General features: G+C 39.6%; 1 protein-coding gene across 1 annotated transcript in view; it reads right to left on the minus strand.

Moving 5' to 3' along the window:
- The window catches only part of ITK (IL2 inducible T cell kinase), a 74,022-nt gene extending 51,562 nt beyond the window's left edge, over nt 1-22,460 (minus strand). The window contains exon 1 of the mRNA XM_023218791.2: nt 22,191-22,460. Coding sequence (XP_023074559.1) covers nt 22,191-22,328 — 138 coding nt within the window. The 5' untranslated portion in view covers nt 22,329-22,460. The remainder of the gene's footprint in view (nt 1-22,190) is intronic.
- Between the last annotated feature and the right edge of the window lie 2,320 nt (nt 22,461-24,780).

Genomic DNA, 24,780 nt, shown 5'->3' on the forward strand with positions numbered 1-24,780 from the left:
TATCTTCTCATTTAGAGTTAGGAATGCATGCTCTGGTCCTGACCATAATCACAGTTCTTTGGAATGGTTAACCTGTTTTTCGCAAATAGTAGAGCACGGCAGAGCTGCCTTTTCAAGAACTGTCTGCAGCTACCGGTAAACAGGCAGCCCGAGCTTGAGGTTGCTGTGTTTTGACTTCTGTTGGGTTCTTTCCTTAGAGCATGCATAGTGAAATAAAAACAACAGGCTCATGGCATGTGATATGACAACACCATTTGCTGACATTTTTGTCTTTGGAACCTACTAAGTCCTGAGCTCCCTAAGGTCAGAGACCAGGGCATCTTCCCATATACCCAGTGCCCAGCGGTGGCTAGCCCTAAGTGGAGCTTAATTAGCTCAAAACAAAGGGTGTCAGGTTGGAGCACAGTTTAAACAATCTTAACCAGATTTAAGGCTAGTAGATTTAGCCATTCAGGAAATATTTATGGAGGGCCAGCTATGAGTGAGGTGTTATTCTGAGTTCAGGAAATGAACTGATGAAGATGGTAGACTCTCACAGAGCTCGTAGTATACTTGGGAAGGCAGACAAGACAAAGAAGTGCTGGAAAGAGAATAGAACAATTGATGTGACCAAACTGTGGCCAAGGCAGACTTCTCCGGAGAAAGAAAGGGCATTTAAGAAGAGACCAAAAAGTCGAACAGGAGCCATTTGGGAGAAAGTCTAGGGGAGTGAGCATCCTAGGTAGAGCAAGCAGCCAGGGCAAAATCATGGAGCAGAAAAATACTGGATAAGTCTGGCTTGTTAACAGCCTAGCAGCATTGTGGTGAGGGCAGACAGTGGAGGCAAATATTAACTGGAATTGTGAATAGGGATAAAAATTCTATGTGAAGTTCTAAAGTGATATTGTCCAATAGAAATGTAACATGAGCCATATATGTAACTTACTTTTTTTTTCCCACTAGGCACCTTCAAAAATGCAAAACATAACAAGTAATAATTTTAACAATATATTTTGTTTAACCCAATATCTAAAATATTATCATTTCAAATTGTTAGGTGATTTCTGACAGATTTTAAAACAGAATTACCATTTGACCCAGCAATCCTATTATTGGGTATATATCCAAAGGAATATACATTATTCTACCATAAAGACACATATACACATATGTTCATCACAGCACTAATCACAATTGCAAAGATATAGAATTAACCTAAATGCCCATTAACAATAGAATGGATAAAGAAACGTGAGGCCAGACGCGGTGGCTCACATCTGTAATCCCAGCACTTTGGGAAGCCAAGGCCACAGATCACTTGAGGCCAGGAGTTTGAGACCAGCCTGGGCAACATGGTGAAAACCCCGTCTCTACTAAAAACATAAAAATTAGCTGGGTGTGATGGTGCACACCTGTACTCTCAGGCACTTGGGTGGCCAAGGCACAAGAATCGCTTGAACTCGGGAGGCAGAGGTTGTGGTGAGCTGAGATCTTGCCACTGCATTCCTGCCTGGGTGACAGAGTAAGACTCTGTCTCAAAAAAAAAAAAAAAAAAAAAAAAAAGAAAGAAAAGAAAATGTGGTACACATACGCCATGGAAAATTCTGCAGTCATAGAAAAGTATGAGATTGTATCCTTTGCAGCAACATGGGTAGAGCTGGAGGCCATCAGCCCAAGTGAACTAACACAGGAACTGAAAACCAAATACTGCATGTTCTCACTTGTAAGTGGGAGCTAAACAGTGAGCACATATGGGTATAAAGAAGGGCACTACAGACCCCAGCACCTACTCAAGGGTGGAGGGTGAGAATTGAAAAACTGCCTACTGGTACTATGCTTATTACCTGGGTGATGAAATAATCTGTATACCAAACCCCTGCAACATGCAATTTACCTATATAAAAACCTGCACGTGTACCCCTGACCCTAAAATAAAAGTTTAAAAAAAAATTAATTTGTATGTTGACCTTGTATCTTTTCACATGGATGAATTTGTTTAATAGTTCTAGTGGGTTTTTAGTAGATTCCTTACAACTTTTTTTTGTGTGTGTGCAGAAAATTATGTGGTGTGCCATGAAAAACAGTTCTACTTTTTTTCTCAATCTGGAGAATTTCATTTCACTTTATAGTATCATTTATCTGGCTAGTACTTGCAGAATAGTGATGAATAGAGTGTTAAAAGTGGAAATTGGCCGGGTGCAGTGGCTAATCCCAAAGTGCTGTAATCCCAGCACTTTGGGAGGTCGAGGCAGGTGGATTACTTGAGGTCAGGAGTTTGAGACCAGCCTAGCTAACATGGTAAAATTTCGTCTCTAACAAAATACGAAATTTAGCTGGGCATGGTGGTGCACGCCTGTAATCCTAGCTGTTCAGGAGGCTGAGGCAGGAGAATCGCTTGAACCCAGGAGGTGGAAGTTGCAGTGAGTCAAGATTGTGCCACTGCACTCCAGCCTGGGTGACAGAGCAAGACTCTAGAAAAAAAAAAAAGTGGAAATTTATGTCTTGTTCCCAAACTTACAGATAAAGCACTCAGTCTTTCACCATTAAGTATAATGTTAGTTGTAGGTTTTCACAGATGACTTTTTGCAAGACTCAAAATTTTTTTTCTGTTAGTGTACTGGCGGTTTTACCACAATGAGTGTTGGATTTGTCAAATGTTTTTCTTTATTTATTGAAATTTTCTTTTTTGACATTTATTCAAGTAATATTGTATATTATCTTAATTGACTTTAGGATAGTGAGCCAACATTGCATTTGTGAGAATAATATCTTACTTGGTTGTAGTATATTAAAAAAAAATTGTTATCCACATAAAAATTAATGAGATATATTCTTTTTTTGTACTTAAGTCTTTGAAATTGTATATTTTGTGCATATCTCAATTTGCCCTTGCCATACTTCAGGTGCTTAGTGGACCCATGTAGCTAGTGGTTACATTAGTGGACAGGGAGACTCCAAGATTTCCAAGGAGGAGTTCTTCTCCCAACTCACATGGCCTCCTTTGTGCCTGTGCCTTAACAGTCTGTCAGATGAGCTTGCTCTTCTATTAGGATGGATTTCATGTTCCACCATTAACATCACTCTCATTCCTAAATGAGTGCTTGGGACCCCATCACTACAATCCATCCTGACTGGTTGGTCGGTCTTTCCAAAGACCCTGAGGTTGGTTTTTCTGGCATCTCACAAGATCCAATACTTGGTAAACAGCAGGACCAGCTATGTCCTCCCTAGTTGGTCCCTGGGGAGTGGCCGGTCACTGAGCCCGACACAGTTCGGTCTCTAGGAAAGGGTGATTGCCTATAATCATCCCAAATAACTGTGCTATTTCTGAAAAATGCCAGGGTAAAACTTTCCAAAGAAACCACAAAAAAGCCACCAGAGAAAGGGAGAGGTCAAGTACAACCTGCTCTCATTCTTACTTGTTATTCTGTCTGCATTACTTGGGGTGAAAGTCACAGGACCTTGCTTACCTTTGTCTCTTTTCTTGGCCATGTTCAAAGATATGCTGTCCGCATAGTCTAATGTTTCATCCCAAGCATCTGACACGTGTCAGACGCAATTCAAAATGCTGATGCCTACAAATTTACACAAGGATAAGCTTGTGCAATCAGCTTTTATATCTTTTTTCTTTTTATGTTACTGTTTTTCTCTCTCTCTTTTCCCCTTTCTTTTCTTTTCTTTCTTTCTTTCCTTCTTTTTCTTTTTCTCTTTTTTTTAACAAACCCTTGTATTAAGGGCTGACTTTCAATAGATCTCACAGCAAGGGAGCTGCTCTGCTATGTACAAAACCCCAACCCAGAAACAAGTTGTTTACAAATGGGTCAGCATCATGTTCCCCATAAACATGCATTGTTTGATAGAAAGATGAGGGGGCAGGGTGGCTTTTTATGTTAATATTTTGTATGAAATAGAGCTTGCATTATAAGTTTCAAAGAGAGAAACAGGAAAAAATGAAAAAGATACTATTTTTGAACATTTTCTATATTCCAGGCACTCAACATTCCATCCCGTTTCATCATGATCCTATAACATTATCTCCCCATTTTATAGATGAGAAAATTGAAGTTCACAGAGGCCAGCCTTCTTAATACATAGAAGAGCAGTGTACAAGCTCCACTCTATGACTCCAGAGCCTGTTAACCTAACTACTATGCTTCCTGGCTTAGCGCTTGCTGGGACTTTGCACAGAAGACTATCATTCCCTGAACTCAGCGCTGGAAAATCAATTGCATGACCCATTTCACCAAGCCATGGCCTGGCAGAGCTTTGTTTCTGTCCCATTTGGTTGAGCAATGCTTATGCTGGATTGCAAAGGTAGAACACACTCCCTGGTTCCTCAGAATAGCCACTTCTCTTTGCTCCAACAACATTGGCTCCTTTGCTGCTGGAACTAGTCCAGCAGATACACCAATGAGAAGTTATGTGTCTGCTACCCATGGGAGAAGGACGTCTCCACCTTTCTGAAAAATAGCAGTTTTCAGTTTTCTCCTCTGGTGAGGCAGAGTGGGGGAGAACTGGAGCTTTCAAGTAGGGCAGACTTGGGTTTGCATCCTAACCTCATTCCTTGCCAGCTGTACAACCTGAGGCAAGTGTCTCAGCCTCTCAGTTGCTTCGTTTTTCAAACATGACATAAGAATAGTCTCTGAATCATTGAGCTAATTAAGAGAATTTTAAAAAATTACATAAACCTACTAGCAAATGCTAGTAGCAATGGCTCATGCCTGTAATCCCAGCACTTTGGGAGGCCAAAGAAGGAGTGTCGCCTGAGGTCAGGAGGTCAAGAACAGTCTAGATAACATAGTAAGGCCCTGTCTCTACAAAAATGTTAGAAAATTAGCCAGGTGTGGTGGTACATGTTTGTAGTCCCAGCTACCCAGGAGGCTGAGGCAGGAGGACCAGTTGAGCCTGGAGGGTTGAGGCTGCAGTGAGTCATTATCATGTCCCTGCACTCTGGGTGACAGAGTGAGACAGTGTCTCAAACAAACAAAACAAAACAAAAAAGATATGATCATTACTGTCTCTATGGACAAATTAGTGTCTTAAAACACCAGAGCAATTTGCAATGAGCTGTTCCTAGTTCCTACCTCCGCAGCCCATCTTCAGCTAGACCTAACGTCCCTCTACTGTGAAGCTCTGGGAAAGTCTGGAGCTAAGGCCATTAATTTCAAGGCTCCCTGGACCACCTGAAAGCCAGGAAACCGATCCATCCCACACCTGCCTTCTTTTCTCTCTTCTTTTCCATAAGACCTCTCACTCATCACTGGCCCACCATTGGCTGGCTTTCTCCACCTCAGCATTTCACACTGTGGGTTACCATGTGGCTGGATGTGCTATGAGGAAAACAATTTCACTTCCTTTAAATTCTGCCATTTTTAAATAGTAACACCCTGGCCACCCAAATGAAAAAAGTGAGAATTTTCAAAAAGAAAGAAGGAAAGGAACAAAGAAGGAAAGAAAAGAAAAGAAAAAGAATTATACTCACACACAGTTTTCAGAGGGCAATTTAGGATCACCTATTAAAATGTATTTTCTCATAAGAAACTATTAAAAGCAGACACCTGTGTGGGTGGTCCTGGGGGTTGGGAGTAGGGAATGGGAAGAAAGCTTCCTTTCTTTCTTTTTTTTTTCTTAAGAGGTAGGGTCTTCCTCTGTTGCCTAGACTGGCCTTGAACTCCTGGTCTCAAGCAATCCACCCACTTTTTGCCATGAACATGTATTTATTTTATTATGTTAAAAACAGTTAACTAAAATGAATAAACACATTTCTCTGATCAGATTTATTCTATGGAAACATTTGTATTTATTACACTAAAATAAACTGGAGAAACTTAAATTCCATCAATAGACAAATGGTTAAATTAGTTATGGTTCATCCATTCTGTGACTACTCTGTAACCATTAACAGATAATAAAGTTTGTCTATACAGAGGGACAAAAGTATACACCAAATGTTAAAGAGTAGATTTAAAGCAACAGATGGAGCATCATCCCATTTTTGGAAGAAGAGATTATATATTAGTATATGCAATATCCAAAGAAATAATACAAGAAGAAAAGCATTCCAAGCTACTAACACTGGTTCTTTGTGGTGGGTTCCACTGTGGCAGAATTTCACAAACTTATAAATTCTTATGATATTTGAAGTTTTTACCAGAGTGTGAAGCAGGAGGAAAAGCAGGGAAATGAAAATAATGTTTTATTACTGTTGGAAGTTTTAAAAACATCACAGTGTCAACTTAGATGATTATGGCAGAGGAATAAGGGGTATGCATCAAATGCTGGGTAAGCAAGATGATGCATGCCCTTTTAACCACATAACCCCATTAGCAGTGAGCAGCAGCTAGAGAGCACCTGCCACCTGCTCATCTATATCCATGGGGGCTCAAGTTCATGACAGTATCTCTCATGTTCTTCTTGAGGGATAGCCATTTTCTTCATAGATTCTAATAAAGTAATTCAGTGTGCTTTTATATGGGTATATTTATCTTATAAGTGAAATGATAACTCAGGAATAATGTCCAAGCCCCATTCTTACTAGATGAAGGTAACATGATCCTAGCATGATGAAAACATGTGTGTTTAGATTTTCTTACAAAAGGGAGCAGAGAGAAATGGATTTATGTGGAAATTAAGAGCAGGAACTAAGTGATATTTTCCAAGCATAAAGTAGATTCTCAAGGCATCCTCTGTATTGTTCTCTCAGCATCTCTGAGCTGTGAATGTTCCTTCGAAGACCTTCCTCCCAGGATAAGAAATATGAAATGTTTAATGATTTTGAAAGACCATATTTTTTGTGTCTTCTTTTTAAGTGCTGAAGGACCAGTAGCCAAAATACATAAGTGCATAACAACTTCATCGCATTTCAGGAAATAGCTCCTTGCATTGAGGTGATGTTCAATTAATATTTGTTAATTGATTGAAAGAACAGCAAATAAAACCAAGTGTGCAGCAGAAAATGTTATTGTGAACCTTATGACAAAACTCTTAATGGAAATGATTTGGAATAAGATTTCCAGAAAAATTGGTAGCTGGATAAAAATCTCTTTACAATGAAAATATAGGTTAAAACTAGTCTGCTCAAAGTGTTTAGCTGGTAGATAAAGAGCTCCTATAAATTAAATAAAATACGAATAAACTTATAGGAAAGTGAGCAAAAGGAATATAAATATTTAAGCATATGGAAAGATGCTTAATGTCACTATAACAACAGAAATGCAAATAAATTATACTTAGGTACTATTTTTTAAACCGCTATCAGATAAGCAAAGATCAAAACATAAGATAATGATGTTGGTGAGGTTTTGAGAAAACAGGCTTCTCACATGTGGCCCTGGGGAATGTTCATTGGTACAACTTCTGTAGAGAGTAATTTGCTCGTAGTCGACAAAATAACAGATGCAAATATCCTTTGACTCAGCAATTCCACTTCTAGAAATGTTTTCTACAGACTGGAGCTTCTCGACCTCAGCGTTATTGACATTTTGGGCTGAATAATTCTTTGTTGTGAGTCTGTTCTGTGAATTGTAGGATATTTAGCAGCACCCTCAGCTTCTACCCATTAGATGTTGGTTGCACCCTCCTCCCCACTTATAACAACCAAAAATTTCCCCAGGCTTTGTCAAATGTCCCCTGGTAGGCAACATCACCTTTGGTTGAGAATCACTGTTATAAACATATTTATGGAAAATGACACATCTACAAGGCTATTCATTTCTCATTGTGCATAATAACAAAAAACTGGAAACAGACCAACCATCACTAAAAGAAATTTTTCATGCATGCAATGAAGTATTATGCAACCATAAACAGAATGAAGAATATCTTTGTGTATCCATGTGGATTAATCTCCAGGATATATTGTTAACCAACTAAAAGAAAGGTTAAGAAGTGTGTGCAGAGTATGTTACTACTATTCAAAAAGGAAGGAAAGAAGAATGTTTATTTGTATTACAAGTATTTGTATAAAGTATTGTTGGAAGAATTTATAAGAAATTAACTATCATGGTTGCTGTGATGTAGGACAGCAATGTGACTTGGGACAAGGATGGGAGATTTGTTACTGCATAACATTTTGCAACTTTTTAAAAAAAATTATTGGAATGTGCCACATGGCAAAACCCCATATCTAAAAAAATTAAAATAAAAATAAAATTATGTGAATGTATTATCTCTTTAAGAATTAAAAATCAGTCTACATTTTTCACAAGATTGCCAAACAAAAGTGACTATTAATACACAGATATGAAGTCCAGCAGGCACAGAGGCAAGGGGACAAGGATTCATTCCAACAGCAGTTAATTATGCATTAGGAACCAGTTATATCAATCTGAAACATAGTTGGAAAGCAATGTGAACAACACTAACTTCATGTTACTGAGGTTTACAATGAGCTTGTTTGGAATTAGAACAGCCTTTTCTTGGATTCAGAGAAATTTGGGTTCAGTTTGTGGCAGGAGGCTCATTTGCTTGCTGTGCTCTGGCAGAACGTGGGGGCCTGAGATCTCTTTTGACCATCTTCCCTGCTCCTCTGTGCTTATATCTATTAACGGCAAAAACCACAATTACTTTTGCACCAGCCCAATATCTTCAAGTGCCCTAGACTCTGCGCATCACCTCTGTATCTCCAAATGTCCAGTGGAGGTTATTACATTTCACTCTTGAAACTACTTAAAAGCAAATTATAATGAATCATGATTCACACTGCTATCCCAAGGATTCAGTGCTCCCAGGCTTCGGTTTGCAACCTAGCCTGGCAATTTCTACCATACCCTACTTCCCTCAAATAGTATTGTCTGCTTAATAGTATTCTTTCAATTGACTTATTTTTTCCACATAAAACAAATTTATTCTAGGAGGAAACTGTAAATCACCACCATAAATTTTAAAACACTTATTTCGAATATAAATTGTAGTAGATACATAACTATTAAAGACATGTTAAAAACCAGATTTGTCCATGTGCCATCTTGTGTGCTCCTGGTAGTACCCCACTTTGGAAAACACCACATTGGATCATTGTCATGGAAGTGGCCTCAGCACGGATTGTGGAAAAGGGTGAGGTTTGGTGTTAGCACTCTCAATCTCCCTTTCTGGGTCACTTCACTGGGCTAATAGTTTCCTCCTGGTACTCCTTGTATTTGGATATAGCATTCCCAGAATGTTATTCCCAGAAAAGGCTCAGTAAGTGGTCGATGCTGTTATTAGTTGTTAATATGGAAAACTAGATAGTGCTGAGGTTGATACAGCCTCTTTCCTTATCAGAGGCCACCCCAGGAACTCATGTTTGTCAGATTCTCAGGTTTACAAGCCCAGGAACTCATGTTTGTCAGCCCATAGAGTACAGGTGAATGGAAATACACTCTGCAAAATCACCAAAGACTGGCGAATTCACAAACTCATAGTGAGAAGCTAGCTGAGATGCTTGCAATCATGAAGGTAAGTAGAATTACCTTCTCGCAAAACGTAATTCTACTTAGGTAACCACAAAGATATCAGGAAAGGTCTCACTAATGTGTAGTAGGAGCAAAGTGTAGGGAATCCTTACATCCTAAGGCATGCTGTTGCCTTTACACTTTTCACTTTGCTTCCTTGGGAAAATTACTTACTGTCCTCATAGCTCCATTGCTTCCTCACCAAAACAAAATTTTACTTTTATCTTGTTCAAAGAATTGTAAGGAGGAAATGAGAAAATACTTAACAAAGTGTTTAGTCCTCTTCTTGTAGTAATGCTAACTACTGTTTTTTTTTTTTTTTTTTTTTTTTTTTTAAATTATTGCTGTTGATGATGTTTGTGCTGTCTTTCGGGTAAGTCTGCTGGGCAACCTGGAGCAAGCCTGCTGGTCTTGACTCAACACCTCTATTGGACTGTGTTAGAAACTCACCAAAAAATCCTTGCCCCAACTCTGTCTTTTCAGCTTCTATTATAAGACTTATTAGACCCAAACAAGCTTAGATCTGAAAATGTCCATTGAAGAACATTTAATCCAACTTTCAATATTTGTCCTATATGTGCAACCTAAATAAAGATACTTAGCTTCTTTAAACCTCAGCCTTCTCAAAAATTACATGGGGATAACAATAGGATAACATAATGAATGTGGTTATTGTGAATATTTATGATATAAGACATATAAAACACTTAGCCCTGATGCTCTGAAACACAACAAGAACTCATTAAATATTGGCTGTTATTATTTCAGATTTTATATTGGTTACACATGAAATGTCCGACTTGATTTTCAGGGGGCATTCTTGGGGTCATGCTTGTATTTTGACAACATGCTTTCTCATGAGCCACACAGTTATTAATCACCTTAAAGGTGTTACTTCCTGGAAAGCTTTCCATGTTTGGCTAATCTCCATCACTTTTTGTGAATTCCTGATATCATTGGCAGAGATACCCAATTTCTACTTAAAAAAAAATAGAGATAGGGTGTCACTCTGTAGCCCAGGCTGGCGTGCAGTGGTGCAATCATAGTTCACTACAACCTTGAACTCCAGGGCTTAAGTAATCCTCTCACCCCAGCTTCCCAAATAGCGGGACTATAGGTGTGCACCACCATGCCCAGCTAATTTTTTTATTTTTTGTTTTTGTGGAGATGGGATCTCACTATGTTACCCAGGCTAGTCTCAAACTCCTGCCCTCAAGCGATCCTCTCACTCTGGTCTCCCAAACTGTTGGTATTACAAATGTGAGCCAAGTTTCCACAGTTTTGAACTGGAAGAGTCTTTAGAAATCATTCAGTCCAACTTTATAATGTTAGAGATGAGGACAATGAGGCTTCAAGGTGACTTTCTAAATCGGTTCTTGTCTTTTCATTTCTACTATTCAATTTACACCCTGGGGAGACAGGTCACAGAGTTGGAAGATACCTTGTTGATCCCTGAAAGTCAGGGACAGGCCAAGGGACACAGGGTCCTGGGCAGTTGCCCTGCCCTGCTTCAAGCAGAGAACTTCCACTTCTGTCTGTTTTATATGTGGGGATAGTGATGACTTGTATAATTTTATATTAAAATGCTTTTTAAAGTTTGATAAAGCACTGATCCAGCTGAATCCTTTAATTTTATGGACAAGAAAGCTAAATCCCAGAGAGAGTAAAGAATTAGCCAGGTGACTCGGGTCCAAATCTCTTTTCTATTAGGTTGCTCTGTTATTCCTTGCTCACCTCATCCCACTTTTCTGGAATTACAGCCTGAGAATTTCAGTGTCATAGGCCCTGTCTAAAATTAAAACTAACTTCTATGGAACAGCCAAAAGTGGCTCCTGTGACACCTTCTTGTATTTCATTTGCTCCTTGATAAGGTGTTTCATGAACCTAACCCAAAGAACTCATTCATGGGAGCCTTTCAGACCACTCCTACTCTGTGACAGTCAGTTGGGGGATTCAGCTTTTGCAGAGTAGGAGACCCTCTGGCACCGCTTAAATCCAGCTATGCAGGTGGTGGGTTCGTCTACATACATGTGACACTGACTTTAAATCATATCATCTCACCTATGTGTAAAAGATTACATATTCTCCCCACTCTCTCTCACTACAACATTCAAAATAGGGTACTTGAAAATCACAACAGTGTGATTCTTTTGTTTCTATTAGTTCCTTTTTAGAAACATAATCTTCTCTAATGGTTCTGGTAACAAATATGGTGCCGCTTTTTGTGGCCCATGCACTGCTTCTTCAATCTCTTTGGAAGATGATGTAGCAACAAATGATCAAGACCAGAACATCTTCTTATCCTGTGACACAATTATCCTATTTGGGGCACTCTATCCTAAGAAGCTGATTCTTAAAATGAGACAGCCCTATATTATGTTTACTATTTTTTTTTTTTTTGGTGTTTTCATTATACCTGGAAACAATCTGAATGTTGAACCATAGCTAACAGATAAGTTCATCTATTCCTCCACGTATGTAAAATAGATAAGCATGTTCTTGCAATGAACTGACTCAACCATTAAAAAATCATATATATGAAAAACAATTACTTTGGAGGCAATGTAGATTATGGAAATACATTTATATAAAAGAATAAATGGAAAAGTAGAATATAAAATTGTCATGCATTATGATTATAACTCTGCAAAAGATGTGTCTGCACAAGAGAAAAAACCAGTGCTGACACAGATAGTAAAGTGATGTCTTCAGACCAGATTATAGAGAACATTCTGAAAGTACTTGGTTCATTAATTTTTTTTGACAATATGAGGATCGGAAGATTCCTTACTCTGTCTTCTGTCTTGAGATCAATCAAAGCTGATTTAACTCAATTCTAATTTGGTTTCAGTCTTTGCTGCTACAGTTTATCTGAGCTCAGTGTTGATCCTGACCCAGGTTATATACCAGGCACTTTCCCATCAAAACATGGAGTGAGATGATTCTGTACAAAGTACCCCCAGGAAGAAGGATGCCACAAGAAAGTTAAAACGTAAGACAACTGAAGAACAATTCATAGGATGGGACACTACACAATGGCCCAGGAGACCACTGCAGTAGACTCTACCTGGCTTCCTGGCTGGCTTCTATTCTTGGCCATTGTACAATCTGCTGACCCCAAAGCTGTCAGCTCACTTCTAGATGGATGGAATCACCCCCACTGCTTCAACCCTGGAAACTTTTCATTGGGGTTGGAATAAAATCTAAACTCCTTGCCATGATCCACAAGGGCCTGCAGAGTTTGGCTTCTGCCCCTCATCTTGTGTCCCTCTCTTGAACTCTGCGTGTTCAAATCTCTGTTCCTCATACAAGCCAAGCCTTTTCCTACCTCAGGGTCTTTGTTCTTGCAGTTTCCCCTGCCCGGAACGCTCTTTCCCATTTCTTTATTTAACTAGTTCTTTCCTCAAATTTCAGTTTAGCTATAAATTCCTTCTCTGACCACCCTTCCTCCCAGTTCAGCCCCAGTGGCTGCCTGGTCTTGCCATAGAACCTACCATATTCTCTATCTGCCCTATGCAGTTATACACTTGCTTGCTGTCTGTCCCATCTCCTTGAATGCAAGCTATTAGGTTGGTGCACAAGTAATTGACCTCAATTAAAACCTCAATTACTTGTGCACCAACGTAAGACACCTGCCTCCATTACTTACCACTGTGTTCCTCACATCTAGCACAGTGCCTGGCACAGAGCAGCTATTTGCAAAACGTTTGCTGAACAAATGACTAAATCTAAGTGTACCAAAACAGAAACATTTCCTTGATACAGAGTCAATAAAAAACAGACAAACAAACAAAAACCCCAAAACCAATAATAATAATAAAAATGAGGCACAATATATGAAGTTTGGGGATAAAAAGCCCTATAGTTGAATTTTTATAATGAACAGTTATAATTTCTGTGAGTTTTTAAATATCAAAAAAGGAAAAATATAATGAGAAGCCTGCTTATAAATACCTTTAGGTTAATAGGCATTATACGGCAACATAAGACATAAGAACCTGTATCTAGCTCTTATTCTATTAAAATACAGAAAACTGTTACTGAATTTAAGGAACTGAACAGACCGTTGATCCAAAAGGGGACTTTTATGTGCATGGGAAGGCGTTACAGACCTGTTTTCTCCTCAGGATCACTTTTAGTGAGGCCTCTGAGTGCCATGAAGCCAAACCCAAACTGACCTCTGGATGAAAATTATTTCCTGGACTGTCTACTTTTTCCAGTAGGTCTCATAATTCACTGATGAATGGAGGAACGTATTATCAGTTGGTTAAGAAAATGAGGGTGGAATGAGGATTTACTATTTGGTTCATGAACATTTGAGAAGAGCTTTACTATAGTTTTTTGTAGACACGATTTCCAAGTTTGATATTTACATATCTTGTTTTACATGGAGCTTGTAGTTCAAGAAACTGAGCTCTTCTTTCTTTCTTTTCTTTCTTTCTTTTTTTTTTTTTTTGAGACAGCTTCTTGCTCTATCACCCAGGCTGGAGTGCAGTGGTGCGATCTCGGCCCACTTTAACCTCCACCTCCTGGGTTCAAGCAATCCTTCTACTTTGGCCTACCGAGTAGCCAAATTACAGATATGTGTCACCACATCTGGCTAATTTTTTGTACTTTTAGTAGAGATGGGGTTTTGCCATGTTGGCTGGGCTGGTCTCGAACTCCGGAGCTCAGGCAATCTGCCTGCCTTGGCCTCCCAAAGTGCTAAGATTACAGGCGTAAGCCACTGTGCCTGGCCTGAAACTGAGCTGTTCTGCTTTCTTTCAGACTGAGTTAGAAACTAAACTCTCATGTTTATAGTACTTCTCTGTGGCCTATTTTTACTGCAGAAACTGATGAATGGGTGCACCAGTCCCTGAACAGTAGGAATCAAATCTAATTTTATTTCGAGAAAAGAAGCTGTCAATATAATAGTTATCTCCATAAAACATGAACCTCACATTACACAGGTAAAGATCAGTTCATGACAACACTCCATTAAAACAGATGGAAACTGTGCATGTCTCAATTGCAAAGTACTTTGTTTTGGCCCTTCCTTGTCTTTGTGTGACTAGACAAGACCCACATTTTTCGCTTCCAGATGCTTTTCTGAATGCAACATGAGTTATGTGACCTTCATTCATTCCCCAGATATTTACTGACCACCTATTACTACTAACCAGTGCCCAGAACTGTTTTAGATGATGGTGATACTGTGATGAAGAAGACAGTCAAGATCTCTGCTTTCATGGAAAAGTAGATGGACAGACATAAGATGGACAGTAGATGGACAGTAGATGGACAGACAGAAATTAAACAGTGAAGCAGATCCATAAACCTAACAAATAAGTGCAGATACTAAAGTATCTGTGTGCTTTGGAAGAGGTGGGAAATAAATCAACAAACAGAATTAGCCAGACATGGTGATGCACTCCTGTAGTCCCAGCTAGTTGGGAGGATCGGTTGAGTCTGAAAGGCAGAGGTTGCAGTGACCCAAGATTCTGCCACTGCATTCTAGCCTGGGTGACAGAGCAAGACCACGTTTCAAACAAACAAGCAAACAAACAAACACTCGTGCAAAAATCTGGGGTGTTTGAAACAGTGGGAACAGCTAATGCAAAGATCCTGCATCCTGAGAATAAGTGCCATTTTATGTGTGTGTCTCACTTGTCTCACCCTAGTCCTGGCCCTGTACAAAGGCCCTGCATGGACCTTGAGCTTTGAGTGCTTATGGTTCAGGAAGAAGGCAGATGTGACAGAAGCACATACAGGGAGTATGGTGTGAAGCAAAATAAAGAAGGCAGGCTGGGACCACAGGATGAAGGGTCTTGTAAGTCACAGTTGAGAATTTATTTAAATACCCTAAATAGCCATGGAGGGCTTTAAGGTAGAAAGTAGTATCTGATTTAAAATTTTAAGGTTCATTCTAGGTGTTGTGTGGATAATAGACAATAAAGAGCTTCAAATGTCAGCAGGAGCCCAGCTGGAAGGCAACTGAATGACATGGAAATGAAGAGAAGAGGGCCCATGACTTCTCGATGTCTCAAGCAAAAATACCTGGGTAGTTTTAAGAATATTATCTACATGTCCAGGCATGGTGGCTCATGCCTATAATCCCAGCACTTTGGGAGGCTGAGGCAGGAGGATTGCTTGAGCCCAGGAGTTTGAGGCCCGCCTGGGCAATATAGTGAGACCCTATCTCTAAAATTTTTTTAAATAGCTGAGCATGATGGTGCATGCTTCTAGTCCCAGCTACTCAGGAGGTTGAGGCAGAAGGATCACTTGAGCCTGGGAAGTTGAGGCTACAGTGAGCTATGATCACACCACTGCACCCCAGCCTGGGAGACAGAGCAAGCCTCTGGGTCAAAGAAAAACAAAAAGAATATCATCTACAGAGGGTTTAGCTGTAAAAGGCAAGGAAGGAAGGGTAAGACAGGGCAGAGGAAAAAGGAGAAAAGAGTTGATTAATTCTCCTAAAAAGAGCTGAAGGCTGGGACCTGGCCCTCCTGCTGGTTCCTACATGTGCCTCTCTGACCCAGCACTTAAAATTCCATCCACCTGAATACCTGAATCTTCCTCTTCCTTGTTCAAGGATAGGCCATACACTACTGCCTCCAGGGAATCTTTGTGACATGTTCCTATACCCAGTAATCTCCCTTTTGAAGTCCTATGTCACTTGCCTTGGTCTCTATTATTTGGGCATTGAATCTTTTCTATTTGAAGTTCATTTGTGTCTCTAACCTCTCCAGCTGAATCTATACCTTATGTCCTTACTCCCTCCTTTCTTTTCTCCCTTTCTCCTTTTATTCCTTCCACAAATGATGCATGAGTGAATAGTGTGTGCCAGACACTCTTGTAGACACTGGTGAGGCCATTTTTATCAACTTGGGTGCCTGCTCTCATAAAGCGGATAGTCCAATGGAGGGTGAGGTGGGGAAATGACATTAATACATCGTTACATTAAAAGATGAGTAGTTACAACTTCAGCATGTGCTGTGAAGAAAGGACACCTGGTGCTATGGTAGAACAGGACAGGAGGACATGACTTAGTCTAGGGACATCAAGGAAGGCTTTTCCAAGTAAGTGACACTTAAAATGGAGGCTTTAACATTGAAGAAAACCCGGGGTGGTTGGATCCCAGAGATGAAAGTGAGACAAGAGCTGAGACAGATGAGACCATGTGGGAGATTCTGGTAGTGTCCATCCTTAGCGCAATGGGGAGAGCCGCTGGAGGGACATGTCAACTTCTGATGAATGTCTTCAGGACTTGACTACAGTCACATGTGAAAAGCTGGTGCTGGCTGCCATGTGGAGGATGAAGTGGCAGGCAGGGGTGAAGCGGGTGCAGGGAGACCATGAGAGGTGGTAGCAGTCCCAGGAGAGAGATTCTGATAGCTTCCACTAGGGAGGTGGCTGTGGGAATCTGGGGAGATTCTAGGGGAACTTTAGGAGGCAAAACTTGCCAGGGCTCCCTCTCTATCTCTCTTTATTTTTATTTTTATTTATTTTTTTGAGACAGGGTTTTGCTCTTGTTGCTCAGGCTGGAGTGCAATCGCACGATCTCGGCACTCTGCAACCTCTGCCTCCCAGGTTCAAGCAATTCTCCTACCTCAGCCTCCCGAGTAGCTGGGATTCCAGGCACCTGCCATCACGCCTGACTAATTTTTTTGTGTTTTTAGTAGAAACGGGGTTTCACCATATTAGCCAGGCTGTTCTCAAACTCCTGCCCTCAGGTGATCCAACCTCCTCAGCCTCCCAAAGTGCTGGGATTACAGGCGTGGGCCATCGCGCCTGGCCTCTCTCTCTCTCTTTTTTTTTTAAGACACATAGCAGGGCTTCTTAAAGTGGATGAAGACAAAGATTTGTCCTGGGGTATATGTGGAAAATGTAGAGGTCCTAAAATATTTCATTGCAGAAGACCCATTTGGCACAGGGTACCAATTTTCAGGACTGTCCTTTCCACTGAGGACTTTAGAGCAAGAAGGTATTGCATACCTTGTAAAAAAGGTGACTTCCATCTTCTTAAAAGGAAATAAGATCATGAAGGAATGTTTAATTATTTTATTTTATTTTTGAGACTAGGTCTCAGCCTGTTGCCCAGGCTGGATTACAGTGGCATGATCACAGCTCATGGCAGCCTCAACCTCCTGGGCTCAAGGGATCCTCCCACCTCACCGTCCTGAGTAACTAGGACTACAGGCATGCATGCACCACACCACATCTGGCTATTTTTTTTTTTTTTTTGTAGAGATGGAGTCTCACCGTGTTGCCCAGGCTGATCTCAAATTCCTGGGCTCAAGTGATCCACCCACCTTGGCCTCCCAACGTGTTGGGATTACAGGTGTGAGTCTCTGCGTCTGGCCTTGCTTAGTTATTTTAAAAACATAGGCCGGGCGCAATGGCTCACATCTGTAATCCCAGCATTTTGGGAGGCTGAAACAGGCGGATCATGAGGTCAGGAGTTTGAGACCAGCCTGGCCAATATGGTGAAACCCCATCTCTACTAAAAAAAATACGAAAGTTAGCCGAACGTGGTGGTGCGTACCTGTAGTCCCAGCTACTCAGGAGGCTGAGGCAGAAGAATCACTTGAACCTGGGAGGCAGAAGTTGCAGTGAACTGAGGTGGCACCACTGCACTCCAGCCAGGGTGACAGAGCCAGACTCTGTCTCAAAAAAAAAAAAAAAAAAAAGTAAATAGTTTTTTAGAAGATTACACAGCATTATGTAATTTACACAAAATCACGCAGATCATATGTGACCTAGTCTTTGACCCAGATCTGTCTAATGCCAGAAGCAGTGTTTTTGACCACTATGCAGTAATGTTTTCAAAAGCAAGGAAAGGTGACCATCTCCCCACCTACCATCTTTAATTTAGAAAGGATGCTTGCTGCAAGCAGGAGATGGTTCTGTTGTTAGATCAGACTGCAGGCTAAAGGGAAGAGGCCATGAAGAGTGGAGACCCTCACCCAGATGCTGGCTGGAATGGTGATCATAACTGTTTCTCTGGTTCCATGTAAATGATAATGACTCCCACATCATAAGGAGCACAGCACACTTGATTCCTAAGGTGGAAAGAGTCATCAAAACAGGAGAATCTTTCCAGTTCTCCAGAGGGGATTTCAGAAGATCAAGGTGGTGCTTGGGCAAAATTGTGAGTGATAATCACCTTACCATGTAGCAATTGGTAAGAAGCTTAAAACATACTTTTCTCATGAAATACTCAACATCACTTGAAGTAGGTAGTGTTGAGTGTTGAGGTCCTTACTTTACAAATAGGACACAGGCATAAAGAGGTCAAATGTCTGGTCTGAGATCCCACATCTAGAAAGTGGCCACAGGAGCCACACCAATCTATGATGCTTTATTCCCATCTAGGCTGCCTCTTCCATCCTGTGCTTACTCAAAGCGCCTGAGGCTCTTCACTTTCTTTTTACCACTGAAAAGGATCTGATATCAGTCATGTGCAACTAAGTATGCTGCTTAGTTGGTGGCTACCTCTTCAAGGATCATGTGTTCTTAGGCTTGCCAATGATGTGCTGGACTTGGCTTGTACTGGCCTGAGGTAGCTGATTGTTAAATTTTCAGGAATCTGTGAACCAGCAGACTTCACATTGGTAGTTTAAAATGGGCCATGATGGGAGTATTTACACCAAAGGAATTGGCAAACACTATGAATCAAGGCTCCCCAACAAGCCCCATACTCGGATTCCTAAGCATTTACCAGCACATCCATGTGCCCTTATCTCTCATTGCCCTCTGTCATAGAATTTCCGGCATCAGGGACTACTTGGAAAAAAACTGACAGGCACAGGAGAGCCTCTGAAATCACGTCTGTCTGCAAGGCACCACCTGCCAAATCTATGCTTCTTTCTGGCTCACTGCTCCAGCAAGATGAAGGCGCTTCTTGGCCCCTCTGAAAACACTTGCACATCTCAATAGGGAAAACAGGCATCTAACACCAGAACTAAATCCATGTTAAAGTAAAAGCCTCAATCAATTAGTATTATAATGACAATAGGCATGATTTTTAAGGTTAGAATAAACATACTAGATTTATAGAACTACAGAATATGTTCTTGAGTATGTAGAAGGGTTATTTTTCATATGGTGTTATAAAATCATAGAATATGAGAATTGCGGGAATCATAATTTTACAAATGAGAAAAGAGAAAAACAAGCTCTGACACCCTAAGAGGGGCAATAACTGGCCAAACAGCTCATGATGCATGTATATCTACCCCACAAACTTGTATTTAGCCACAGAATAGAAGGAATCCAGGACCCTGATCTTAGCTTGACTTTGGAGAATCCTTAAATATCTCCCATAATTTGAAAATGAATTGTTATGACACCCTGCTAGCTTCTGTAGAGATGTGAAAGGGATACAAACAATGGTTAATTTTTACTAGATGCTTACCAGATGGCAGGGCCTATGCTAAGTACCTAATATATTAAGTTGAATTGTTTGAGACTTCTAATACCTGATATTTGACCTACCAAATAATTTCAAAAAGTTCAGCCTGAAGACATTATACCTCTGAGTGTTTGCCATCTTCCTATGAAATGGGTACTATTATCACATCCATTTTACAGATTGAAAGTGAAGGCTTTAATTTCAAAACGAAAATGTTCTTCCCACAGGTGTAATGTTATCTACTTATGAGTAATATTAATGCACTCTTGTGTACAAATTGGTGGCCCTAAATGATATAGTATACATAAGACATGAACAATAATAACTCACATATATTACCTTTTTCAGTGACCTTGGATAAATTTCTGATTAATCAATTTCTGTAATAATTAAATAATTAAAGAAATACTTTAAAAATGTTATTTATAAGTGTAAAAAAGACATTAGAAAATAAGAAATTTGAGGTTTGGACATGTATTCTCTGTATCTTACATGGAAGTATTAGAAACTACAGCCTAGGGCTCCCCAGAATGAAGTAATTGTCTTGGAATTTTTCATAATGCTCAGATAAAGAAGTAGGGTGATTTTACAACCTTGTCTACTTGCAAATTATGACCAATAAAATTCTGAATTAAGGCCATCTGGTTTTGTGATTATTTGCAAATAATATTGAGCTGAATTCACAAATAGTTCACAAATAGCAATTGGGCTAAGGAATTATTAGTACTAACTAAATAAGATGATACTATGTTGAATCAGGAAAACAAACTGGTGAAAACTGTGAAATGGGCTTTGAAAAAAATATTGACAGAAACAAAACTTTAAATGTTCCATTCACAAAAAAGCATTGAGTAATGCCATGTGATTTCTTAGCTCTACATGATAAATCCCCCAAGTTCACAAACTGGGCTCCTGGCTACCTGGCAGAGGCCTCGCACATGATTCCATGTGTTTTCTGATTGACTGGTAAATTGTTATTAGTAAGAGTCTGATAACAAGACAAGCAATTCTTTTCACTTTTAAAGAGGCAGCACTATTTTGCCTGCAACTTTTTTTTTTTTTTTTTTTAATTACCCAAAACGTGCAACACCTGCAACTTTAAAAAGTGAGGCATCCATAGATTCTGTACCCAGCCTGACCTCCTTTGGAGCTCCATCTCATGAAATGCTTTAAAGCCTGGCAGGCCAAAGAATCCCAAACTCATGCCTCCACCTACTAAGTCAGACTCCACAAAGAATCAGAGCACTTTTGTTTCTAAGTGACCATCAGGCACCTAATATTATTTTCCCTTCAGTAAAATATAAGTGATAATCCTTGTCCTACTCCACTAATGATGTAAAAATAATATAACCATACAGTAAGGAATCAAACATGCTTTGAAAAACTGCAGCATAGGGCTAAACAAGAGCCACTGCATAAAGCAAAGAAGTTTTAAAGAAGAAAGTGACCTTGAAGGTTGTTATTTCCAGTTTTTTCCTTTGATAAAGAAAGAACCTGAAATAGGGGGTAGACATTTGTCCAGATTGGATCACCTACTGAGAAGTAGTTTGGTCCCCTGACCCTTTGTCCAATACTTTTTCTACCAAACTACATTATTAGGATTATTCCTGTTGCTTTTGTTATTACTGATGTTAAAGAAGCGTGAGACTATTTTGAGATACAGAGACAGACTGACCTAGCTAAGCAGCCATACTCTTCTGGGTAAGAACCGCTGGTCTGCACTGCAGAAACTTTGTTCTTAATAAACCTGGTGTCCTAGGAAGTCTACCAAGAGATGAAGAGGCTTGCCATTGTGCCTTACAACTTTTAGACAATTAAATGCCTGGGGAATCTTATTCCAAGATCGGGCAAGTGATGAGTATTGAGACAGAGTTTATTCATGAAAACGTTAACACGGAACCCCAAATTTAACCATTCTAAACACCAGTTTCTTCCACTAAAAAATAAGCAAGCTGGGGTAGATCATCCCATCGAATACTAATGTTGTATTAATCTAAGTTTCATTAAATTTAGTATGTTTCATTAAATTTAGTATGTTTCATTAAATTTGGTATGTTTCATAGAATGTTCAAGTTTTAACGAATCATAATACTTGCTACCTAAAATGTTATTAATAATTTAAAAATCAAAAATAATCTTGCACAGGGAAAAAGCTGATGAATATTAAATCTCCAGTTTTTAGAACTGAAATCGCCTTGCACACCATTTCACCTCCTGACTTCTCTCTGCATTCTCCTCTGATTACTTTTACTGTACTTTTTATGTTGTTACAACAAGCATGTTTGTGTTTCCTGTATTCTATTGTATGCTATATATATATGTTTGCATTAGCCCAGTCCAAACATAAAATACTATGCAAAGAAAGACAGATGAAACTGCTCACATACCCCATGACGATCCTCAAAGTATGCCAGGCTGGCTTTGGTTAACACAAAGAAGCGGACTTTAAAGTTTGAGGGAGAAGTTCTTCTCTTTTGTTGGGATTTCTTGATAAGCTGTTCTTCCAGGAGGATAAAGTTGTTCATGATCCAGTTCTTGAAACGTGATGCACCTTGGGCATCACCTCTCAGCACAACCAAAGGAAAGAGTTTTGGGGCAAAGAATGCAATGTGGAGGCAGTTGATCTTCAGAGAGCTGCTCAAGGGCAACTTGCCTTCAACGTTATCTTTCTATCAACATTCAGCCAACATAGTTGAGCTTCTCCTCTGATGTCAAAGGCCATAACCACATCCTTTCAAAATTCACTAAACGAGGAAGCATATGTAAAAAATACATACAGCCTTTGCTATATGGCTCGAAAAACTGTAGACTCAAAATTATGGTAAGGATTACAGTTTAATCTTTATAGTTCCTGGTTTAATCTATCCAGCAGTTAAAATCTGTAGCACAAGGGGTAAGGACAATGTGTGGTTTTGTTTACCATGATATACTCCGCAACCATCACAGTGCCTGACACATAAAAAAGACATTTAAGAAAAATTTGTTGAATGGATCATCACCAAATTGGGTTGGACAATTAAAAGAGGTAATGAGCACAAAACCCTCACACATTAAAATGAAGAAATATGTTGCTGAAGTTTATTAGTTTTTAAGATTTAAAGCCCATAGAAATTTCTCAGTGCTACATATAGATGATTGCTTTTCTGTCCTGACATTTTGTGGAACAGTGAAAAATAAGCGAATCCTTCAGAATGGCATAATAAACAAAGTATATATGGGCTTTGAAAACAGACAAACTTGTGTTGGATTCCCAGATCTGTCACTTACTAAGCTGTTTCTCTATGAGCAAGCTATGCTTCCTCTGATCCTTAGCTTCCTTGGCAGGGTCCCTTGGAGGACTGAATCCCATACGTCTTACGAATGATGGGTGCTAATCATGTATGTTGCCTTAGAGTTAGTACATAGTTGAAGTACAATGTGCGGCCTTTACCTCTACCATGTTAATAATCAAGAGATTTTAGTGTAAGCAGAGACGGCATGTACTGGGTAGTGACAAACAATAAATGAAACAATCATTCTTGCTGTATAGGAGTGAAATTCTCCAATGTTTGTTTTTAAATGTAAATTACCAGACAACAGCCTTATTTTATTTCATATACTGGATGCCCCAGCATAATCAAGACACTCAGGAGGGTAGGGTACAGGTATATTTTAAATGACCTCCCCTATTCTGAGATTTTAAGACATTATGTGTGAAAATACACTGCTCAAACAAGATAGTTGTTTTTTTTTTTCCTGAATATGGGCTTGAGGTAGGGATTGCTACTTTTCCCAAACATCTACTCTCTCCTTCATACTAGAGTAACTGACTGAATCCCTGATGGTTTTCTGGACATCTGGCCATCAAGAATAAAGACTACAATTTTTAGCCTCCCTAGTAGCTAGGTGTAGTTGTATGACTGTCTTCTGGTCAACTGAATGTAGCAGAAGTGGTGTGCACAACTTCTAGGAAATTTCCTTAATGGGATCTGTCATCCCCTTTTCTTTCCATTTCCCTGCTGCCTTCTGACTAGAATGTTGAGGCGACAGTTGGAGCTGAAGCAGCTATCTAGTATCATGAGGTGGAAATTGAATGTTGAGGACAATAGAGTATAAGATAGAAAGAGCCTGGGACCTTGGTGACCATGGATCTTCCATGCCAGTCCTGGATTACCTTTTTTTAACAGCTATTTTCTAAGTCTCAGTTATTTTGAGGTTTCTGTCACTACCAGCAAACCTAGATAATACAGTGTTATCTTCTCAAACTAGACTACAAACTCCTTTGAGAGAAGTACATTTTATATCCGCTTGGTTCAGATGAAAAGATTTACAGACTTCACAAAGTGTTCTCATCCAGGAAAACAAAACATCATCAGTAGCTGCTGCAATCATTAGGAATCTTTCATTTGCTCAGTCTCCATGGAGTGCCATCATAAGTAATTTTATTCCCTTTCTCATAGAGCCATCAAACCCACTGACTCGGAATTGTCTTTGCCAACTTTAAATTGTAAACTTAGGAAGCTCAATATTTTTTTTTCTCACTTTATGGAAAACATAAACAAAAAAAAATAGTCCCTTTGTTTGTTTTTGTTTTAAAAAGTTCACTTCCCAGAAGCCAAATTCAAGGAGCTCCCGCTTGCCAAAGATGGAACAATTTAGTATCAAAAGGAGTAATAATTGCCATGAATTGAAGAAGAGCAAAAACGTTCAAGCAATGAGTTCAAAAGAGAATTGAAAAAAGCGTCCCAACCTTTTGATCACTTTTGGAGGATGCTGAAGAAACAGCTTGTTTTTCTGAAAACTGGAAACAAAGGAAAAGAATAAAACATGTTTCCTGCTTTTCTTGAAGAACTATCTTTCAATTCAGTATCAAGTATTTAATGAGGAAGTCCTTTTTTTCCGAGAAACCAATCAATGAAGGAGTGATAGAATATTATCATTTTGCAATGCCAATGAAATAATAAATGTAGGCAATGATCATCAATGGCTGTTAAAATT

This window comes from Piliocolobus tephrosceles, chromosome 4, assembly GCF_002776525.5.
Source record: "Piliocolobus tephrosceles isolate RC106 chromosome 4, ASM277652v3, whole genome shotgun sequence".
Taxonomy (NCBI): Eukaryota; Metazoa; Chordata; class Mammalia; order Primates; family Cercopithecidae; genus Piliocolobus; species Piliocolobus tephrosceles.